At 43.3% G+C, this 19086-nt stretch overlaps 1 protein-coding gene across 1 annotated transcript in view; it reads left to right on the top strand.

The window, feature by feature from the left end:
• The window catches only part of Map2k6 (mitogen-activated protein kinase kinase 6), a 122528-nt gene extending 105504 nt beyond the window's left edge, over positions 1-17024 (top strand). Inside the window, exons 11-12 of the mRNA XM_052196428.1 lie at positions 10521-10566; positions 16459-17024. Coding sequence (XP_052052388.1) covers positions 10521-10566; positions 16459-16536 — 124 coding nt within the window. The 3' untranslated portion in view covers positions 16537-17024. The remainder of the gene's footprint in view (positions 1-10520; positions 10567-16458) is intronic.
• The last annotated feature ends 2062 nt before the right edge of the window (positions 17025-19086 follow it).

The raw sequence follows: 19086 nt of genomic DNA, 5'->3' as shown, positions 1-19086 counted from the left end.
GATCCCTCCCCATGTGGTGAGAACCCAGGAATCGCTGTCAATTCTGTGACCCCGCCTTCAGCTGCTGAGCCTTGCTGAATGCTTCTCAGAAGAATGTGCTGAAGTCATTCAGTTACCTTTCTGTATCAAACTGTTTTTTTTCAAAGAATCAAAACATTGAAACTTTTTGCAAATATGTATAAAAATAGTGTTGGGGCCAAGGTGAATGGAGCAGCTAGCTGCCCATTGCGTTTGAGGCTCTGAGTTCTATCCCCAGTATAAAAAAATAACAAGACCTCGATAGAGAACGTGTTCTAATTTTAATGTATGCGTCTATGTGGGGAGAGCTGACGTACCTGTTTCTCTTTCTATAATGATCACGCTGGACTTGCCTTGCCCCTGACTCTCAGAATCCTCCTGGCTGTTCCTCCGGAAATGCCTTTTCTTCCTCTTTTTCCTCTGAATTTTAGCCCCAGATAGCGTAGTTAATTTATGTAAATCTTTTGGGCTATTGAGAAGTTGTGGCTTTCCTGTAACCAATGGAAGCCTAGAAACCTTGGTATCTCTGCCACTTCTTCTGCACACCACATAGCTAATTGTCTCCTTTATGGAGTTCATTAAAAAAATATATCAGCCGGGCTGGAGAGATGGCTCAGCGGTTAAGAACACTGACTGCTCTTCCAAAGGTCCTGAGTTTAAATCCCAGCAACCCCATGGTGGCTCATAACCATCCATAATGAGATCTGATGCCCTCTTCTGGAGTGTCTGAAGACAGCTACAGTGTACTCACATATAATAGATAAACCTTAAAAAAAAATTAGCCTAGAAGCCATCGAAGGACAGATTGCTTTAAAAGTTACAAAAGGTTTTATTTATTTATTTGTATGTGTATGCATGTGAACCTGGGTGCTTGTTTGTATATCATATGTATGTGCAGGGACCTATAGGAGCCAGAAGAGGACATCAAATTCTTCAAAATTATGTTTATAGGCTGTTGTGCCCTACCTCGTGGGTACTGAGACCTGGACCTGGGTCCTCTGTGAGAGCAGCCAGGGCTCTTAACCACTGAGCCGTCTCTCTGGCCCCACAGATCTCCTCAAGAGTGTTCACTCGGTATTGCTTGTTTTGGAATTGAATTCTCAGGAATTGACCATGTGAAGGAGGGATTTTCTTTATCATTGTGGAGATTGGGTAATACCAGAAGAGAGGCAGTTCAGCTGTTCTGAGCATCTTTGGTTGGACCTTAAGGACAGCAGGGCCATCTGTTGTAGTAGCTTGGTCAGTAATGCTTTTGTTCACTATGCTATAAACCACCACAGTGTTTGCTGTGATACTGAGAATGAACATAAAATTGGGTTGAAACTATCTGAGTTTTTGCAGTGGCTCCCCCGGCCCTGCCCACCACATACCCACACCTTTTATATATTATGAGTGCCTCAGACCTTTATAGATGTCTTAGTTAGGGTTTTACTGCTGTGAACAGACGCCATGACCAAGGCAACTCTTATAAGGACAACATTTAATTAGGGCTGGCTTACACATTCAGAAATTCAGTCTATTATCATCAGGTGGGAGCATGGCAGCATCCAGGCAGGCATGGTGCAGGAGGAGCTGAGAGTTCTACATCTTCATCTGAAGGCTGCCAGGGGAAGACTAGCTTCCAGGTAGCTAGGATGAGGGTCTTAGAGCCCACACCCACAAGGCCACACCTCCTAATAAAAATAGTGCCACTCCCTGAGCAAAAAAACCCACAATAGATAAAATTTTATTTTTCATTTGCTTTACTATGGACAGTTTAGGACGGAGCTTGGTGGCATGGGAAGGACTCCCCATGAAGTGCTTATCCCTGAGGAAGCCCACTCTCTGTCCCCAGCTCTTGCTGGGTTCTATTTCCTCATCATGCAGCTGTCCTGCTGGTGCATTTTCATGGAAAGACCTTTTCTTTTTGAGTGTTATCATTAAACAGTTCCAACTCAGTCAGGCTATGGTCTTCCAGACTTTTCCTGGTGGCTCTAGATCTTTGTGACAAGCAGAGAAAGGGACTGTGGATTTCAGAAGTGGCATCAATATATATAGTCTAGAGATCTTGGTTGGGTTTGTTTCGCTGTCAGTTAAAGAGTTAAAAGGCAGGAAAAGTCTGGAGTGTAACAGATGGCAGTGGAGACGTCTCATATGCTGTACACTGAAGCATCAGTTGGGGACACACACGGGCAAGACACAGAATAAAAGGCCTTCTGTGAGGCAGAGGGGGTACTCCGGAAAATCACCATCATGGTGCCCAGTTAACTCGAGCCCAGAGTGCTAGGTACTGAGTGCCTTTTTTTCTTTTTCTCTTCAGTTGCATCAGAGCAAATAGCATGTTGGATGGAGGAAGGGAAGTGAGGACACTTATTCCTCACAGATTCTGAGATGAAAGAGATGTTAGTCTGTTTCTTCTTCACAATCTCTAACACACGGAGTACTCAGTTTTGTTGGGGGTGTTTCACGCATACCTTGTCCTTAGTGTTTCCTTGCCCAGTTCCCTTCTGCACTCTCCCACCCCTGCTACCCCTGCTGGGCTGTGTGCTTCCCACAGGAGCACCTATCCTGTTTCCATGTCACATGCCCCGCTTCCCTTCCTCCCCATTAGATGCTTCTCCTCTCATGGTCCCTTTTGACATCATGACCTCCTTACCCAACACACACACACACACACACACACACACACACACACACACACACACACCCTACTGTATTAGTCAGGGTTATTTAGATGAACAGAACTGATTCATTCTCTCAATTACCTGTGTGTGTGGGGTGTGTGTGTGTGTGTGTGTGTGTATGTGTGTGTGTCTGCACGCATCCCTATTGAACAGTCAGGGTTCTTTTACAGGAACAGATCTAGTAAGAATGAATCTAAATTCATATGTACATACAAACACACACACATACATATATGTAAGAGAGAGAGAGAGAGAGAGAGAGAGAGAGAGAGAGAGAGAGAGACTCTGAATCCTGAAGAAGTAGGCTCTATTGCCAGAGAAGGAATGGACTTGCCAGTGAGAGTGAGAGCGAGAGGACGCAGACCAGGGGCGCAGCTTCCTTCTTCCATGTCCGTTACGTAGGCTGTAGGCCGCCTCCAGAAGGCACGCCCTGATTGCAGGTGGATCGTCCCACCTCCAAAGATCTGGATTAAAGATATGTCTTCTCACCTCAATCTGGAGTATAAATGGGTTTTCCCACTTCAAATGATTTAATTAAGAAAAAAAAGAAAAGAAAAAATTCGTTTTTATGGTAAGCATCCCTCTGGGGTTTAGTTAATTCCAGATAGAGTCAAGTTGACAGCCTAGAACAGCCATCACACTTGTACAGGTACATATGTCCCTTCACACACACACATACACACAGAGAGTCCTACAGGCACATACAAACACATACACTTACACATATACTTATACACACCGTCTTACATATTCATACAAACATATTACACACAGTCCTACACATACATACAAACACATACACCCATATATACACACATACATATACACACAGTCCTATACATACATTCAAACACACATACCTACATACATGCATGCAGTTCTACATATACATACATACATACACACACACACACACACACACACACACACACACGTTCTTTTTCCATCCACATGGGTAATGGACCTTTAGGCTATTTATTAGACCTTTCAGTTATAACTAGTACCAGACTGTGCTCTTTTGTCAACTCTCTGTTGTGCTCAGGGTTCCTTCGTGTATGCCTGGTAAGAGAGATGCTGACAATGGTGGTCACAGAGTGGGGTCCTATGGTAATTGTAGTTTTAGGGCTTTTTTTTTTTGTCTTCAGAACCTCCATATGGATTTCCAAAGAAGCTACACAAGTTTACATCTCCAGCAGCAGTGGCCAAACCGCACCCCCCCCCCTTTCTGCACACCAGAGTTTGTTTAAACTTTTCTTTAAACATTTTGTTTGAAATTTTCACATATGTATACACAGTGCATTTTTTATCTGTCCACCACTACCCCACGACTGCTTCTCTTACTGTTCCCACATTTTCTTCCTCCCAACTTCACGCCCTTTAAAAATGATTATTAATAATCCCCTAAGTCCAGTTAGTGCCACTGGTCCTCAAACGAAAGTGACTGACCCTCCGTCTTCGAGCAGCGTCAGCCACACAGATCCCCCACTGGTGGTGGGGTCTCCAGGGACCCCTTCCACATCCACACTGGAATGTCTTGTTCTTCAGGTCTTCTTGCTGCTGTAAGTGGATATGCACAAAAGCCCTGTCTTGTGCAGAACCCAGCATCCTGACTGCTGGCTTGTGTATCCTTTCTGTCCCTTCTCTGGGTGAGAGCCACCATGGCTGAGATGAGATGGAATCTCAAAGCACTGCTAATCTGGAGTTCTGGGACAGCTAAGCATGCTGAAACCTTTCTCAAGTGTTATTGGTCATTCGTGTTTCGTCTTTTGGGAATTATCTATTCCGTGCCTTAGTCCAAGTATCGGTTGGAAGATTTATTTATCTGGGCATTTAAAATTTGCCATTAAGTAGTATAGATAGTGAATCCTTGTCCGACACATAGATGGCAAAGGTTTTCCTCCTGTTGGTTGTACTTTCCACTTTGATAAGATTTATTTTGTTGTATGGAAACATTTAAATTTCAGATAATCCCACTCATTGATTCTTGGGATTACTTTCTGTGGTTTTGGAGTCTTTTTTTCTTTTTGAAGTTTTTGCCTATGTCGATATCTTGAAGTACTTCAGAGTGAATCAAAGAAACAGTGATTTAGAAATACCTCCTTTATGCATTTATTTAAAAACAGCACAGCTGAAGGCCACTCCTTTCCCCCAGTATTTGTTTTCATCACTGAGAGTTTAAAGAACTTCTAAGGTGAGCGGTACTGACCTGTATTAGTTACACATTACATAAAAAAGCATAGTCAAAGAAACATGTGGAAGAAAGGGTTCGTGGTTTCGGTGGGACAAGTCGATCATGGCAGTGAGGCAGGGCAGCAGGCAGCAGGCAGCAGGCAGCAGAGCAGCAGGCAGCAGGCAGCAGAGCAGCAGGCAGCAGGCAGCAGAGCAGCAGGCAGCAGGCAGCAGGCAGCAGAGCAGCAGGCAGCAGGCAGCAGGCAGCAGGCAGCAGGCAGCAGAGCAGCAGGCAGCAGGCAGCAGGCAGCAGGCAGCAGGCAGCAGGCAGCAGAGCAGCAGAGCAGCAGGCAGCAGAGCAGCAGGCAGCAGACAGCAGAGCAGCAGAGCAGCAGGCAGCAGGCAGCAGGCAGCAGGCAACAGACTTGGTGGCTAGAGCAAAAACAAGCCAAGGGCTCATGTCTCATCTCAAGTAGGAAGCTTAGAGAGTGAACCGAGAGTAGGGTGAGGTCTTAAGTTCTTGAAACCGTCCCCTGTGGCATGCTTTCTCCAGCAAGGCCACACCTTTTAAACCACCCCAAACAGTGGCGCCACGTACAGACCAACTATTTCAATGTGTGAGACTATGGTGTGTGTGTGTGTGTGTGTGTGTATGTTTGTGTACATTTCTCATTCAAACCACCGCATGACTGAAGAGGTCTTGTTTTTGCATGTTTGTAATAGAAAGTTCTTACAGTCTAGGCTTGTATGATGGTTTAATATGATTTTAATTTTAAACATGGAATCTTAGCAGATAGCTTATATACAGATACATAACCATATGGAACACACACACTATATATATGTATATAGAATGCATATATATTCTATAATGTATATATATATATATTGTACATGTATTTGAGTATATATATGTGTTCATACACATGCGCTGTGTATGATTTGGTATGTACATGGTGTGCATACATGTGAAGGGAGCCAAAGTCAATCTCAGGCATCATTCCTTGGTTATGACCACCTCTGTTTTGAAGCATGGTATTTTATTCAACCTGGCTGCCTGACCATGAAGCTCCAAGGGTCTTTCTGCTAAGATTGGTCGGGCGGTGGTGGCGCACGCCTTTAATCCCAGAACTTGGGAGGCAGAGGCAGGTGGATTTCTGAGTTTGAGGCCAGCCTGGTCTACAGAGTGAGTTCCAGGGCAGCCAGGGCTACACAGAGAAACCCTGTCTCAAAAAACAAAAAAAACAAAAACAAAAAAACCCCCAAAACCCAGCAACAACAACAACAACAACAAAACCAAAAAAAGTGTATGTTGTTGATCTTGGCTTTTTATGTGGGTTTTTTTGGGGGTCAACCTTGGGTCTTCATGCTTATGGGGTGAGCACTTTATGGACTGCTCTCTGGCCCTGCTCTCTGGCCCAGTAGTTTTCTCTCTAACCTTTTCGCATGTGTTCATGCAGGAAAGTCACTAGAACAAGCCGCCTGCTGTTAAAATAGTTAGACTTATGTTTGCATTTCCTCCAGGCCTACTTTGGAGTCTCAGTGCCCAGCCGGCTAGTCTGGTGCTATACCCAAGTGTGTTGGAGGCTCGTCCAGATGTCAATACTGTCTGACTCAGAATAGCTAAAAATCAAACAGTCGATTAAGCACAGTCTGTTTGTTCAGAACAGAAAAGTAAAAGAGGCAGTAGGTATTTATTTATCTTTTGATAAATGTATGGCTTTAGAGGTACACCGGGTTTTTATTCTGTGGACTGTACCAAGTCGCTCTTCTTGGAAATGATCACGGAGAGCTCCAACAGGCAGAAAGCTCCTGGTCAGCATGGACTTCAAGCTAGCAATTCTCAAGACAGCGTGGATTGGGTTTGTAGTGTCAGCCATGGTCAGGAGCCTGTGTTGTGGCATTTGGAAGAGGAATTAGAGAAGTTAGCTAATTGCACACTTGAAAATGACAAGCCACTCGAACATTAAAAGCCAGACTTCTATCCAAGAGAAAAGTGGTGTACCTTTGAACTCCAAGGTTGTTATTTTATATTGAGTTTCAAGCCTTTTCTACTAAACATGGAAAATTTGCTTCTACCCTAACTTTATCTTGGGTATTTTTTTTTAAACCATTCTTAGTCCCTCTTTTGAAATGTTTTTGATTTAAAAGATGGGGAGAATAGGCTATATCCATTATACTAGTTCAATGAACAGTCTTGCTTCGCTTTCTTTCCTTTCTTCCTCTTCCCTCCCTCCCTCTCTTCCTCTCTCCATCTCCCTCCTTCTCCCTCCCTCCCTCCCTCTCTCCCTCCCTCCCTCCCTCCCTCCCTCCCTCCCTCCTCTTCCTTCCTTCCTTCCTTCCCATTTCTCCTCCCTCCCTTCTTCTCCCTCTTTCCCTCCGTCTCCCTCCCTCCTTCTCCCTCCCTCCCTCCTTCTCCTTCCCTCCCTCCTCCCTCCCCCCTCCTTCCCGCTCTTTTTCCTCTTCCCTCATTCCTTTCCATTTCTCCTCCCTCCTTCTCCCTCCCTCCCTCCTTCTCTTTCCCTCCCTCCTCTTCCCTCCCTCCTTCCCTCTTCTCCTCCCTCCCTCCTTTTCCCTCCCTCCTTTCCTCTTCTCCTCCCTCCCTCCTTATCCCTCCTTCTGTAATCCTCCTGCTCCAGCCTCCTGAACACTGGAATTACAGCCATTACCATGACTGGCTGCTGTGAAAGACCCTTTCGTTATAATTCTGTAGTTGGGGCCAAACTTCCCTTTCTGATTAGGAGCTGTAAGTGAAGAGGTAGTTTATTGAACAGTTGACCACAGCTTCTGGGTTCTGACAGATCTTAAATACTTTGTGCTTGGTCAGCTAAAGTGATTTTTCCCCCCCACATTTAAAAAAAAGATGGGTTAAAGCAGAGAGGAAGTTTTGCAAATTGTTCCAGGGGAGAAAAAAAAAAAAAGTCCTGTCTCACAGTCGCTTTTACTTCAAGCTAGAAAGCCCAGGGTCTGAGGATGCAGTTTGGTGACAGAGTGCTTGCCTCATCTGTGCAAGGTCTGGAATTCTCTCTGCAATGTTACAGTGAATCTTTAAAGCCTTTAGCTGACCAGGAAGTGAGAAACCGTCTATTACACAATAAGCAGGGGCCAAACATCAGTGATGTCACAGAGGTCATTGATCGCTACAAGAACCCTTTATGTTAACACTTTAAGGTCAAGGCTCTTGGCTAATCAGTCCTTTCGTGTTGCTGTTGAGTAAAAAGTTAGTCATGGGAAGGTGAGCCATAAAGTGTTTAATGTATTTAGTTTATTTAATACATTCATTTAATTTATGTATTTAAAACATTTTTATTTTTTCTCCCTCCCTTTCTCCCTCCTCCTACCTCTTTCATTCCCTCCCTCCTCCCTTCATCCCTCCCTGTCACTCTCTTTCCCCTCCCCCATGTGTGTGGGGTGCATGCTGCCATGGGGCACACGTGGAGGTCAGAGGGTAGCTTATGGGAGTCTGTTCTCTCCTACTGTGGGGACTCCAAGAATCAAACTCGGATTTCCAGGCTTGGCAGCAAGTGCCTGTTGCCAGTTGAACCATCTTGCTGGCCCCTCAAATTTCCTGTTAAATCCCTTAAATATTAAGTGTAGTTTTTATGTTGTATTTGTGTTATTTTATTGACTTAAGAAGTTAGATTGTTTAACCAATGGAGGAGAATTTTGGATTTAGATTGGCTTCGAATGATAGCTGGATATTTGAGGCTACTCTATACTTTTAAAAAAAATCTCGGATCTATAAACAAGGCAACAGAGTCCCCAGAGGATATTTCTTCAAATTTATTTCCCAGATGAACTAATACTTGAATTTAGACAACCTTTTGTGTCTAGGAAGACAGAAGAGAGAGATAGGAGGTGTGAGGTGGTCATGATGTGAAGATAAATGTCATGTAAACCAACTGGAGACTGTTCTTACAACTGCGTTCCAATTGGGAGAAGGGTATAACAAGTTTTTTAAAAAAAGTGGGCCAGCCAAATTACCCACAGTCCAAGTATTCTTGACCTCTTGGTGTCTGCACCAGTGGCATTTCCAACCTGGTTGTCTTTGTTGTGGAAAGCAGGTTTGCACATTGAAGGATACTTAGCAGTGTCCTCTGCCTCTGTCAGATACTGCCAACCAGTTGTGACAACCAAAGATGCCTCCAGACATTGGGAAATGTCCCATGGGGTGGAGTTACAGGATAGCTCCCATCCGGGGCCACCAACATTGACTCTCAGGAGACAGGCATATGCAAAGCCACAGTGGGTTAAGAGTTCATTCATTTCACCTGGGCACACATTCTCATATCAGCCATGCTGACAGTTGATAATTCTCCTTTCTAACACACTCTCGTTTTTTATCCCCAGTTGAGATGAACTTTCTCTCATAGGTTGTCTGGTCCCTGAGGCCACTAGGTCCTAGGTCTGCCCTCAGTTCCAGGTTGACACACTTCTGTCCTCACCTCTGCCTGTAGCCTGTCTCAGGTTCCCTGGCTTCTACCCACAGCATTGCCTGGAATAATCTGGTAGGCTGCTTTTAAGTTGTTTTGGTTCGAAAGCTTCCCCTCCTTTTAATTTTTAAAGAGAATTTCACTTTGCGCATAAGCCTATAGTTCAGCATCTCCCAGTGACGTCACTCCCCCACGGTTTTGTACTTTGCACCCCTAGTGGGGGTTCGCGTCTGTGGGTGTAGCAGAGCTCAGGGTCTCACTTGCTCAGAAGAACCTATCAGCACAAATCCCAAAAGCCCATAGACAGCTCCCTTCCCATTCACATATGATCTTATGGCCCACTGGCTATGGGAAGATGTAGGTTGTTTTGTGCATCGTAGTTTTCAGGGACATCCTTTCCTCCATTTTATAACATGGAACTCTTAACATCAAGTAAAAGGTTTCTTTTCTTTTTCCCATTTTAGACCCAGGGATGGAAAGAGGATAGGGGTGGGTTGAGGACAGGGTTGATGGGTTGGTCTCTTTCACATTGTAGTTTTATGAGGACTGCCTCTGGTATCAAATGCTATTAAATGCTGGAGTATTCAGAGAACAGAATGACCACTAGACAGCAGTGCATGACCACAAAATTATTTCTAAGAATCACTGTGAATTTGCTGACTGAATGTGCTTTCCTTTCTTATCCGCCAAGACAGTGAACAAGAAGCACCTCCTTAGTAAAATACAGGTTTCTGGCTTCTGTCTCAGGCAGGTTTGGGTAGGAACATAGAAAAGCAAATTTTATTTTAGGAGCAGGAACTCCAAACAGGGAGGGGATGCAATTGGAGGCACTGAGTACTACTCAGTGTCCTGTAAGAAATGCTGGCCGATTTCTTTTCCAGGAGATGGGATAAAAAGCTACCTTGAAAGAAAATACAGATAGGTTTTGAAATGCAATGGCTATAGGTAAGAAAATTAGACTGAATGGCATCCATAATGTATTAAAGGAAAATAAACACACACACACACACACACACACACACACACACTACACACATACATACTTATGTTAAAGCAAGCCCAATGTAGTTTAAAACATAATTTCTAAGAGTTTATAATTTACAATAGAAGCCAGTATAGGAGTCTTGCTTTTTATGCATTAAAAAACAAGTGTATTGTTTTACACTGGTACTAAAGTCCTAACAATGAAATCAAATGGTTTTTAGATTTTTTTAATGTGATTATTTTTTTCTTTAAGCTTGAAGAAAAATTCCAAAGAACGGCCTACATATCCAGAGCTTATGGTAAGTGCGAACACTTCGATGTGTGTTAGCAGATAATGGCTAGTGATGTAGCCATGGCTAAGATGATCCGTAAATAAATATTTAGGGAGGATTTGATCCATTGAGATATGGTTGATTCCTGGGAACTGGGCACAAGACAGAATTAAGGGCCCTTCCACACTGGTATTTATCCTTAAAATATATTTTCTTATTTATTATATGTATTTGATATTTGTGGGTGCACATGTATTACAGTGCACATGTAGAGGTCAGAGGACACCTTGCTGGGATCTGTTCTCCCCTTCCACCATGTGGTTCCTGGGGATTGAACTCAGGTCTTCAGGCTCGGCAACAATCACTTTTATTTACTGAGCCATCTTGCTTGTCCTGTGGATGATTTTTTGTTTGTTTGTTTGTTTTTGCTTTTGATGCAAGCTCAGGATTTTTTTTTGTTTTTGTTTTTGTTTTTGTTTTTGATGCATGCTCAGGATAGTTCATCTTTCCCAGTAATGTTTGCCATGTTGGTAAACCTGGAAAGCATTTATGTCCATGAATCTGATGTTTCAAATCTGGAAGATTCCCCTTATAAATGTGCTGGAAATGTCAACTCAGAGACCTCAGTGGGATAAGCTTATATGCCATGTGGCCCATCAGTGTTTCGTAACAAAACTTGGAAAATTTAAGTGATCTTCTTTCTCTCTGCTCTTTGGTCTTCATTTTGGTGGAGAGAAGTTGAGTAAGTCCGTCCTTTTCTGGGAGTAAAGCACCTGGCCCTGAATTTATTGTTTTCCCTATCAGTAACATAGGATGAGAACAAAACCTCAGTACCGTTGCTCTGTAATAGCGCCTCTACCTAAACAGATGTAGAGTGTGGGGCAAATACATTTTGGAGAGAAATAATTTAGACTACACGTGAATGTGAGCTTACTGCCTACCCTTCAGGTTTATCTTAATGATCAAGGTTGTAATTTTAACGGTGGGAGAGAGATCTAATTTCATTTTTGTTGCCTCGATAATCTATCCTGACAAAGGGAAATTTAGGAGAGAAAGGGGTTATGTTAGCTCATGGTTTTAGGTTATTCTACCACTGCCAGGAAGTCAGAGTGGAAAAAAATGAGTCCACCTTTGCATGCTTGCTTTCATTTAGCTCTACGTCACCACTCCTAAAACGGGTTAAGACCCTCAGCCTAGGGAATGGGGCCACCCACAGTGAGCTGGATCTTCTCACACCAACTAACTCAGTTCAGACAGTCTCCTGCAGGCATGCCCACAGGCCAACCCAGTGCAGATAATCCCTCACTGAGACTCTCTTCCCAGATGGTTTTGGCTTGTGCCAAGTTGACAGTTAAAGTTAACTACTACAGGGGAATTATGATGTTCAATCCCAAGAGAGGGAAGAACAAAATTTGGGATCCTTGTTAGTGGACCTGCTAACAGCAGTCACAGAGTGTTTTCTTCTGTCCTAACCACAACCTCACTGTCTGGATCAACTGAGTGCATCATAGAAGGGCAGGCTCCTGGTATCTCTTATTGAATGGTGTTCTGGGGTAACTGAGGCACAGAACAAGAACCATTTGGAAATATTCATAAAAGTTATAGAGGAGAGACTGGAGAGATAGCTTAGTGGTTAAGAGCATTTGCTGTAGAGAACCTGGACCAAATTCAGTTCCTAGCACCCATGTTGGGTTCTGTAGCTCCAGCTCCAGAGATTTTGTAGTATGTCTGCTTCAGGCCTCTGGGTACATAAACATTCCACCTCCCCATACACATCACATATACACACATTTGAATATAAAATATTTAAAAAGATTTATCAAAAGATGACCTGTGTGGCCATCTTAGACATGTGTTGTTTGAGTTCTGGGGATAGGCTTTGGTTTCTTTAACTCTGGTCCATTCATTCTCTGACTAGAAGTATTAGAGTCAGGTCATCTCCTTGAGCTTCCATTGTCACCCTATTAAAAAGCAGGGTCTGTATTTATATGAAAACAGATGTGTCGGGGCTGGAGAGATGGCTCAGTGGTTAAGAACATTGACTGCTCTTTCAGAGGTCCTGAGTTCAATTCTCAGCAACCACATGGAGGCTCACAACCATCTGTAATGGGCTCCCATGCCCCCTTCTGCTGTGTCTGAAGACAATGACAGTGTACTCATAGACTTAAAATAAATAAATAAATCTAAGAAAGAAAACCCAAACAGATGTGTGGTCATTGAGGATACACCTACATGCTTGAGTTGAAGATCTGTTCTTGAATTATCATTTTTTAGAGGTAACCAACTGGGAGGCCTTTCCAGGCCTGACTCCCCTGTAGTCTTCGTGGGCATTTAACATTTAACAGATAATTTCACACAAGGTCTGATAGACAGGGAGTGATTCCTTTAGGACCCTAAGGAACTTGGATTCCTGAAGTCTCTGTTTTATAACTAATTTCTAATACAAGAACATTTTCTCTGTAGTTCAGTGATTTATTGTACCGAACATCCTCTTTTTTTTTCTTCAATCCAAGTGGCCTCTTATCAAAACTTTCATCAGAAAACATTTGAGGGGAAAAAAATGTTTCCTATACATTGGCATCTGGTATTGACGTCTGCCTTCCTGATTCAATCTAACAAACACTGAGTTGGGGGGGGGGGAGGTTGGCATGTCTATTAACATTGTAAGATTGTGTGGGCAACCCTCCCCCCTTTATGGCATTAGTCTTTGTGGTACTGGAAATGGACGTGCCTTTTAAGACTGTAACTATTCCCTGCTTTCCTGTGGAATTGAGGTTTTGAAATGGAAATTCTGAGTCGGAACTCCCTGACTTCAGCACTGGGCAGCACGTGCTGGAAGGGCTATTGTTTCAGTTTTAGGAATTTGTGGAGAGGTAGGAAGAGGGAAAAAATACATTATTTTTCCAAATAAAGGAATAATATTATCAAGGCTCCAACCCAGATACACACTTTTTTTTTAGAGAATCCCCAATAATTTTCACCCTAATTCAGATGGAGGGCTATCCGTGCCTTAAGTCCCATCTTACTGGCTCATCTCCTCAGATGTCTGTTGTGTAGCGTGTTTTTTTTTCCCACAGCAGCGTATTAACCAACACATTTTTGGTAAAGGTCTAAATAGTATTTTAGATTAATGATCCTAACATCTAGTTGCTGTTAGAACAAATGAACTAAGCTGAAAGTAGCCATGTACAACGTAGGGAAGCAAAAAGAACATGTAGCTGTGTTCCAATAAAACTTTATTTAAAAATCAGATCCTATATCAGTAACTTGCCTATTTTAGTGATAAAACACTACAACTAAGTCAACCTAGAGAAAGAAGAGTTTATTTGGACCTAGAGTTCCAGAAGGCTAGAATCTTTGATGGTGGAGTCAAAGCAAGGTGACAGGAGTGGGAAGCTGAAGGCTCACATCTTGAACTGTACGCAGGAAGCAGAGCCAACTCAGAGTGGCAGGAGTCTTTGAAACCTCAAAGCCCGCCCCCAGTGACGCAATTCCTCCAGCAAGGCCACACCTCCTAAACCTCCCCAAACAGCGCTACCAACCAGGGACCAAGTATTCAAGCATTGTTAGTGGGGCATTTCTCATTCAAACCACCACAGACATGGAGTCCGATTCGGTTTGTGGATTATAGTTTGGCGACCCCTGCCTTAGATATTTACCACCCAAAATAGTAGCCAGGCTGTTCAGATAATTTCCTAGTGGAGTGATTGTTTTCTCCAAATATCGGAGAAAGCTCTAGATTTGAACTGTGGCATGAGACAAGGAGAGCTGAACTCACAGCCCTAGGGCTTGAGGTGTATACCCTATACCCGGGATGTTTTGGAGGCCCGTTAGTGATTGTGGCTTGCCACTGCGCCTCCTGGAAACATGTCCACGTATCACCATGCTTCTCCCCAGCACCTTAGGACTCCTAAATGGTACAGGGTCTTCCCTCTTAGGACTTGGCCCTTTGTAGGGAGAGAAACTTAAGCTGGAGCCTGGAGGTTGTTTGTGGCACCCCATTTGCCCACCTCCAGGTTACTGTCCTTCCTTTTCTTAGTCATTTATAGAAGGAATCAAGTTCTCAACGCTCTTCAACTTCAAAGCCCCACCCAAGGCTCATGACCACCTTCCATGTTGATTGGCTTTCCTCCTTGCCCCCTTGTCTCTTGTCCTCAGAGTACTTCCTTAGTTTGGAATGAACTAAAAGATATCTAAAGAACTTTTTAAATTAAGGGTTTCAAATAATATTAATTAATCCGTTCATTGACTGGATCCCCCAGCGACAGCAGGATAAGACTCGAGGTAGAGCCCTAAAGCACTGGACTCAGCCATCCAGACAATCCGAGGCTTGGCATGTCCTGTTTTGATAGTCAAGAGCTTTATAAGCACGTTAGAAAAATCCCCAAATGTCAAGGGGATGTGGGAAAGCTAATAAGTACGGTGGTCAAAATAAAACGACAAAACCCAAAGCCTTGGTAAGGGTGCCGTGGAAGTGGTCAGTCATCGAAAGGGGTGTCACGTGTTTGGCAGATGGGGGGATTTAGAGTGAAGGGCCCTGAGTCTAGAACGTCACACTGGGCATAAGGCTCTGAGCCAGCGCTCAGCCTGTACCTGCTGCTGGGCAGAAACAGAAGAACTTTCCGTGTTCTGAGTCACAGTGCTCAGCAGTGACCACCCACTTTCTTTGGGGTTTTATTCCTTTGTTCCCTCCCTCTGTTGCATTGTTTCCTAAGACTTGCATGGGTGGGCACTCAGTTTCCCACAGAGCTGACTCATCCGGCCCTCTGCTGTCAGGTTTCAAACAAATATAATTAGAAAACCTACTGGTAGGCAGAGGGGAGGCTGCAAACTGAACCCCTCATCAGGGAAGCAGAGTGAGTCATGACTACATGAGAAAACAGTCACGTTGAGCCGTTCACCGTGGCCATTGGAAGTAGTACTGCCGGCCCTTCAGAGGCTTGGGCATGGTAGGTGAGGTGGAGGGGTGTGTGGTGTGGTTCCCTCAAGGACTTGTCCTTTGGAGTTTCTTCACTTGGTTTCTGGTCCCACTAGAAGAGCCTACGTAATGTATCTCTCTCTAGCTGGAGATTGAAGACTGTAGCCCAACCCTTATTATAACCCAGCTGAGTGATACAGCAGGTTTGTTCTGTTACACAGAAGAAATGGCTTGGTCATTTGACTTGCTTGGAGTTTGGTGGCTCTCTCGTCATGCCTTACCTTGTCTCTACACAGTGTAAGACATGACATTGTACTTTTCTTTGGGTTGACTTACTCCGACCTGTACACAAAAAAAATTTCGTTTTTTCAATCTTTAATCTCTGAACTGTTTGTTTGTTTTTTCTCCTGAATTGACCAGTAGTGTGACAGTCTACATTATCCTGCTAATGGCTCAAACGCTTTAGGATTGATGTAGTGTAAGTCTTAGCTGTGTGTGTATGTGGCCTTAGAAAATGGCCTAAGCTGTTTTAATTCAAACCGGTTTTCCAATGTCAAGGGCCTGGATGCCTCTTTGCTGATTTACTGTTCAGCAACATCCCCATCTTCTTCTGCTTCCCTGTTCCTTGTCCTGTGAAGTGGAGGAAGTTTTAATCGTTCTGCTATTGCAGCTATCTAAACTGATTTTGTAGAGAGATAGTCTTGGCCAGTTTTTGTATTTCTGTATGGATGGAATTATGTTTCGTACTTGCATATGTTACTTAAGCTATAGGTTTTTTTGGATTGGAAACCTAGACATATCAAAATGGGAGACAGCAAAGAGATATCCTTGAGGTAAGCACATGAATAAATGTGTGCTTGATCTCACAAGGAATATGATAAATCCACTTTGCCTCAATATAGATATTAACCCATTTAATAAACAAATATATTAATTTGCTAATTTTATATGTTATCAATGCCAAGTATTAATACCATGTATTTTTTTCTTCTCTTCCCCAGCAACATCCATTTTTCACTGTACATGAATCCAAAGCAGCAGACGTGGCATCTTTTGTAAAACTGATACTTGGGAACTAAAACGCCATGGACTTAACTGGTCGACCCTACTGTGGATTGGTGGGTTTACAGGGTGAAGCGAGTTCACTACAGCGCCAACAGAAAGTCATCTTGAGATCATTGAACCTGCCTTTCTGAGGGGTTTCCTCTCCCTGTTTTTCTTTTTCCTCTTTAAAGGGGGCCTTGGAATCTCTAGCATAGGCTGAATTCTCTGGATGGATGAAATACGATAAAGGCTTAGGACTTGAAAAGGTGATTAAATATTTAATGGCCAGCCATACAAGTCCTCAAGCTTCTCAGATCTCTCGTGTTCTTTATGAAATGAATGCATTGGTAACAAGGTGCTACAGTAGTGAAGAGATTGTAAAGTAGATTTGTAGTGTATCCCACTTATTATTTTAAATATTTATGTTTCAGTGCTTGGTTGGAAATATTCCATTTTATGCAAGAAGGGAGATACAGAGACAGGGCTGACTTGGCAGTATTTATAGGGCTTTTTTATTTTTTTTTGAGTTCAATCATGCCTGTGGTCCAGAGGAAGTTATTTAATATGCATTTTTAAGAATAAGAATCCCAAGCAATGGGGCTCTTCCTGTGCAGTGTGGCTTGCAGCTCTCATGGCTGCCGCTCCCAACCTGCAACTCAACCGCGGGTGATCATCGCATATTTTGAATGAATTGTCAAAGTTAACATTCCCCGCCCCCCTCCCCCAACTTTGGAAAACATGAATAACTTGTATCATGGCTCAAAGAGTAAAAAAAAACAACAAAAAAAACTACAATGGTTCTCTTCAAATGTGTGGTATAGTATTAGTGGAAAAATGAAAATAATGAAAAGTGATGTGCTTTTTATATTTGCCTATCTATTTCTCTCTCTGTGTATGTGTTTGTCTGTGTATGTATATATTCATGTGTGTGTGTGTCTGCTTTTGTGTGTGTGAGTACATTTATTAAACCAAGTCCTACCTAGTGGCTTCAAGGAAGATCTATATTAGTTAAAAGGACACCTGTCAGTCATGAGAGAAGATCCAGAAGCTCACAGAGGGAAAGGAGGCTTTCTGCTCTTGTGCCTCCTCAACGGATACGCCCCAAGGCCTGCTTCTGTAATGCAGGAACCATCCGAACCATCCTGCTCTGATGGTTTGTTCTAACATCCAAAGAAGAAGTCTTATTATTAGAAGGGCTGTGATAAGAAAAGATAAACGCCAACAGTCTTTAATGAAATGAAAACTTAATGAAGGGTGGTACCTTGGGACAAATTGCCAAGCCGGCACAGGCTCAGGCCACGTTTTAGCATAGCACCATGGAGTAGCTCACTCCACTCTCAAGCGGTTGCAGGTTGACTGAATTCTTGTTATTAAAGACATCATGAGTTCTCTAGTTTAAGTGTATGTGGTCCTCTAGGATTAAGAAATATTGTGAGTGGCAGGGAAAAGGTAGATATTTGCTAAACAATGAAGAACTATTGCTTTGGTACAGTGTTACCATAAGACAATTTTTTCTTTGCTTTATTTACATTTCAAATGGTATCCCCTTTCCTAGTTACATCCCTGAAAACCTCCTATCATATTCCCTTCCCCCTGCTTACCAACTTCCCCACCACTACCACTTTTCTGACCTGGCAATCCCCTACACTGGGGCATTGAGCCTTCACAGGACCAATGGCCTCTCCTCTCATTGATGTCTGAAGAGGCCATCCTCTGCTACATATGTAGCTGGAGCCATGGGTCCCTCCATGTGTACTCTTTGGTTAGTGGTTTAGTCCCTGGGAGCTCTGGGGGTACTGGTTGGTACATATTATTGTTCCTCCTATGAGGCTGCAAACCTCTTCAGCTCCTTTGGTTTCTAGAGCAATTTCTATTGGAATTCCTAGACAGCATGTTGATAACTAGGAAAGAAAAAAATATTTACACTTTTTTTTTCTTTCCCTTCCCTCACCTCTTGGAATTTCTCCCTTCCATCCCCCATGAGTTTGAAAGCATTAACAGTACAGTTCCCATTGTATTATTTGCATCTTTGGGACTCTTTTCCACAGGTCACCTGTGTAGAGTGTGTCTGACACTTCAGCATCTCTTTTATAGTGTCTTTTAAGGGATACCCGTTGGCAGGGCTGAGGAGATGGCTACCAGTAAAACACTTGCGTCTCAGGCATGAGGGCCTGCATTCAGATTCCTGGAACCCACAAAAACTTGGTCTTGTGGCACAGGCCTGTAAACCCAGTGATGGCAGAGATAGGAGGGCAAGACAGACAGATCTCTGGAAACTTATGGATGGGCTAGCCTGGCCTACTTACTGAAATTCCAGGTCATTTGGAGACCCTGTCTCCAACAAAGGGTAGAACACACCTGAGGACCGATAACCTTTCTAAGTGTGTTGTGCATGGTCACCCTCTTTCTATACCACCAGACACCCCTCTGCCTACTACTTATTTGATTAAGCACAGCTTCATCTGCTCTAAAGACTCATTTGTTTTATTTATTTCTTGCCAGAAAAGTGGTATTATTCTCCTGATTATGTCCATTCAGTTTCCCACCCACCTTTCTGTAACTGCCCACAGTTGCATCAAACGGGT

This window comes from Apodemus sylvaticus, chromosome 10 (assembly GCF_947179515.1).
Source record: "Apodemus sylvaticus chromosome 10, mApoSyl1.1, whole genome shotgun sequence".
NCBI lineage: Eukaryota > Metazoa > Chordata > Mammalia > Rodentia > Muridae > Apodemus > Apodemus sylvaticus.
This window is presented reverse-complemented; position numbering and strand designations above follow the sequence as displayed.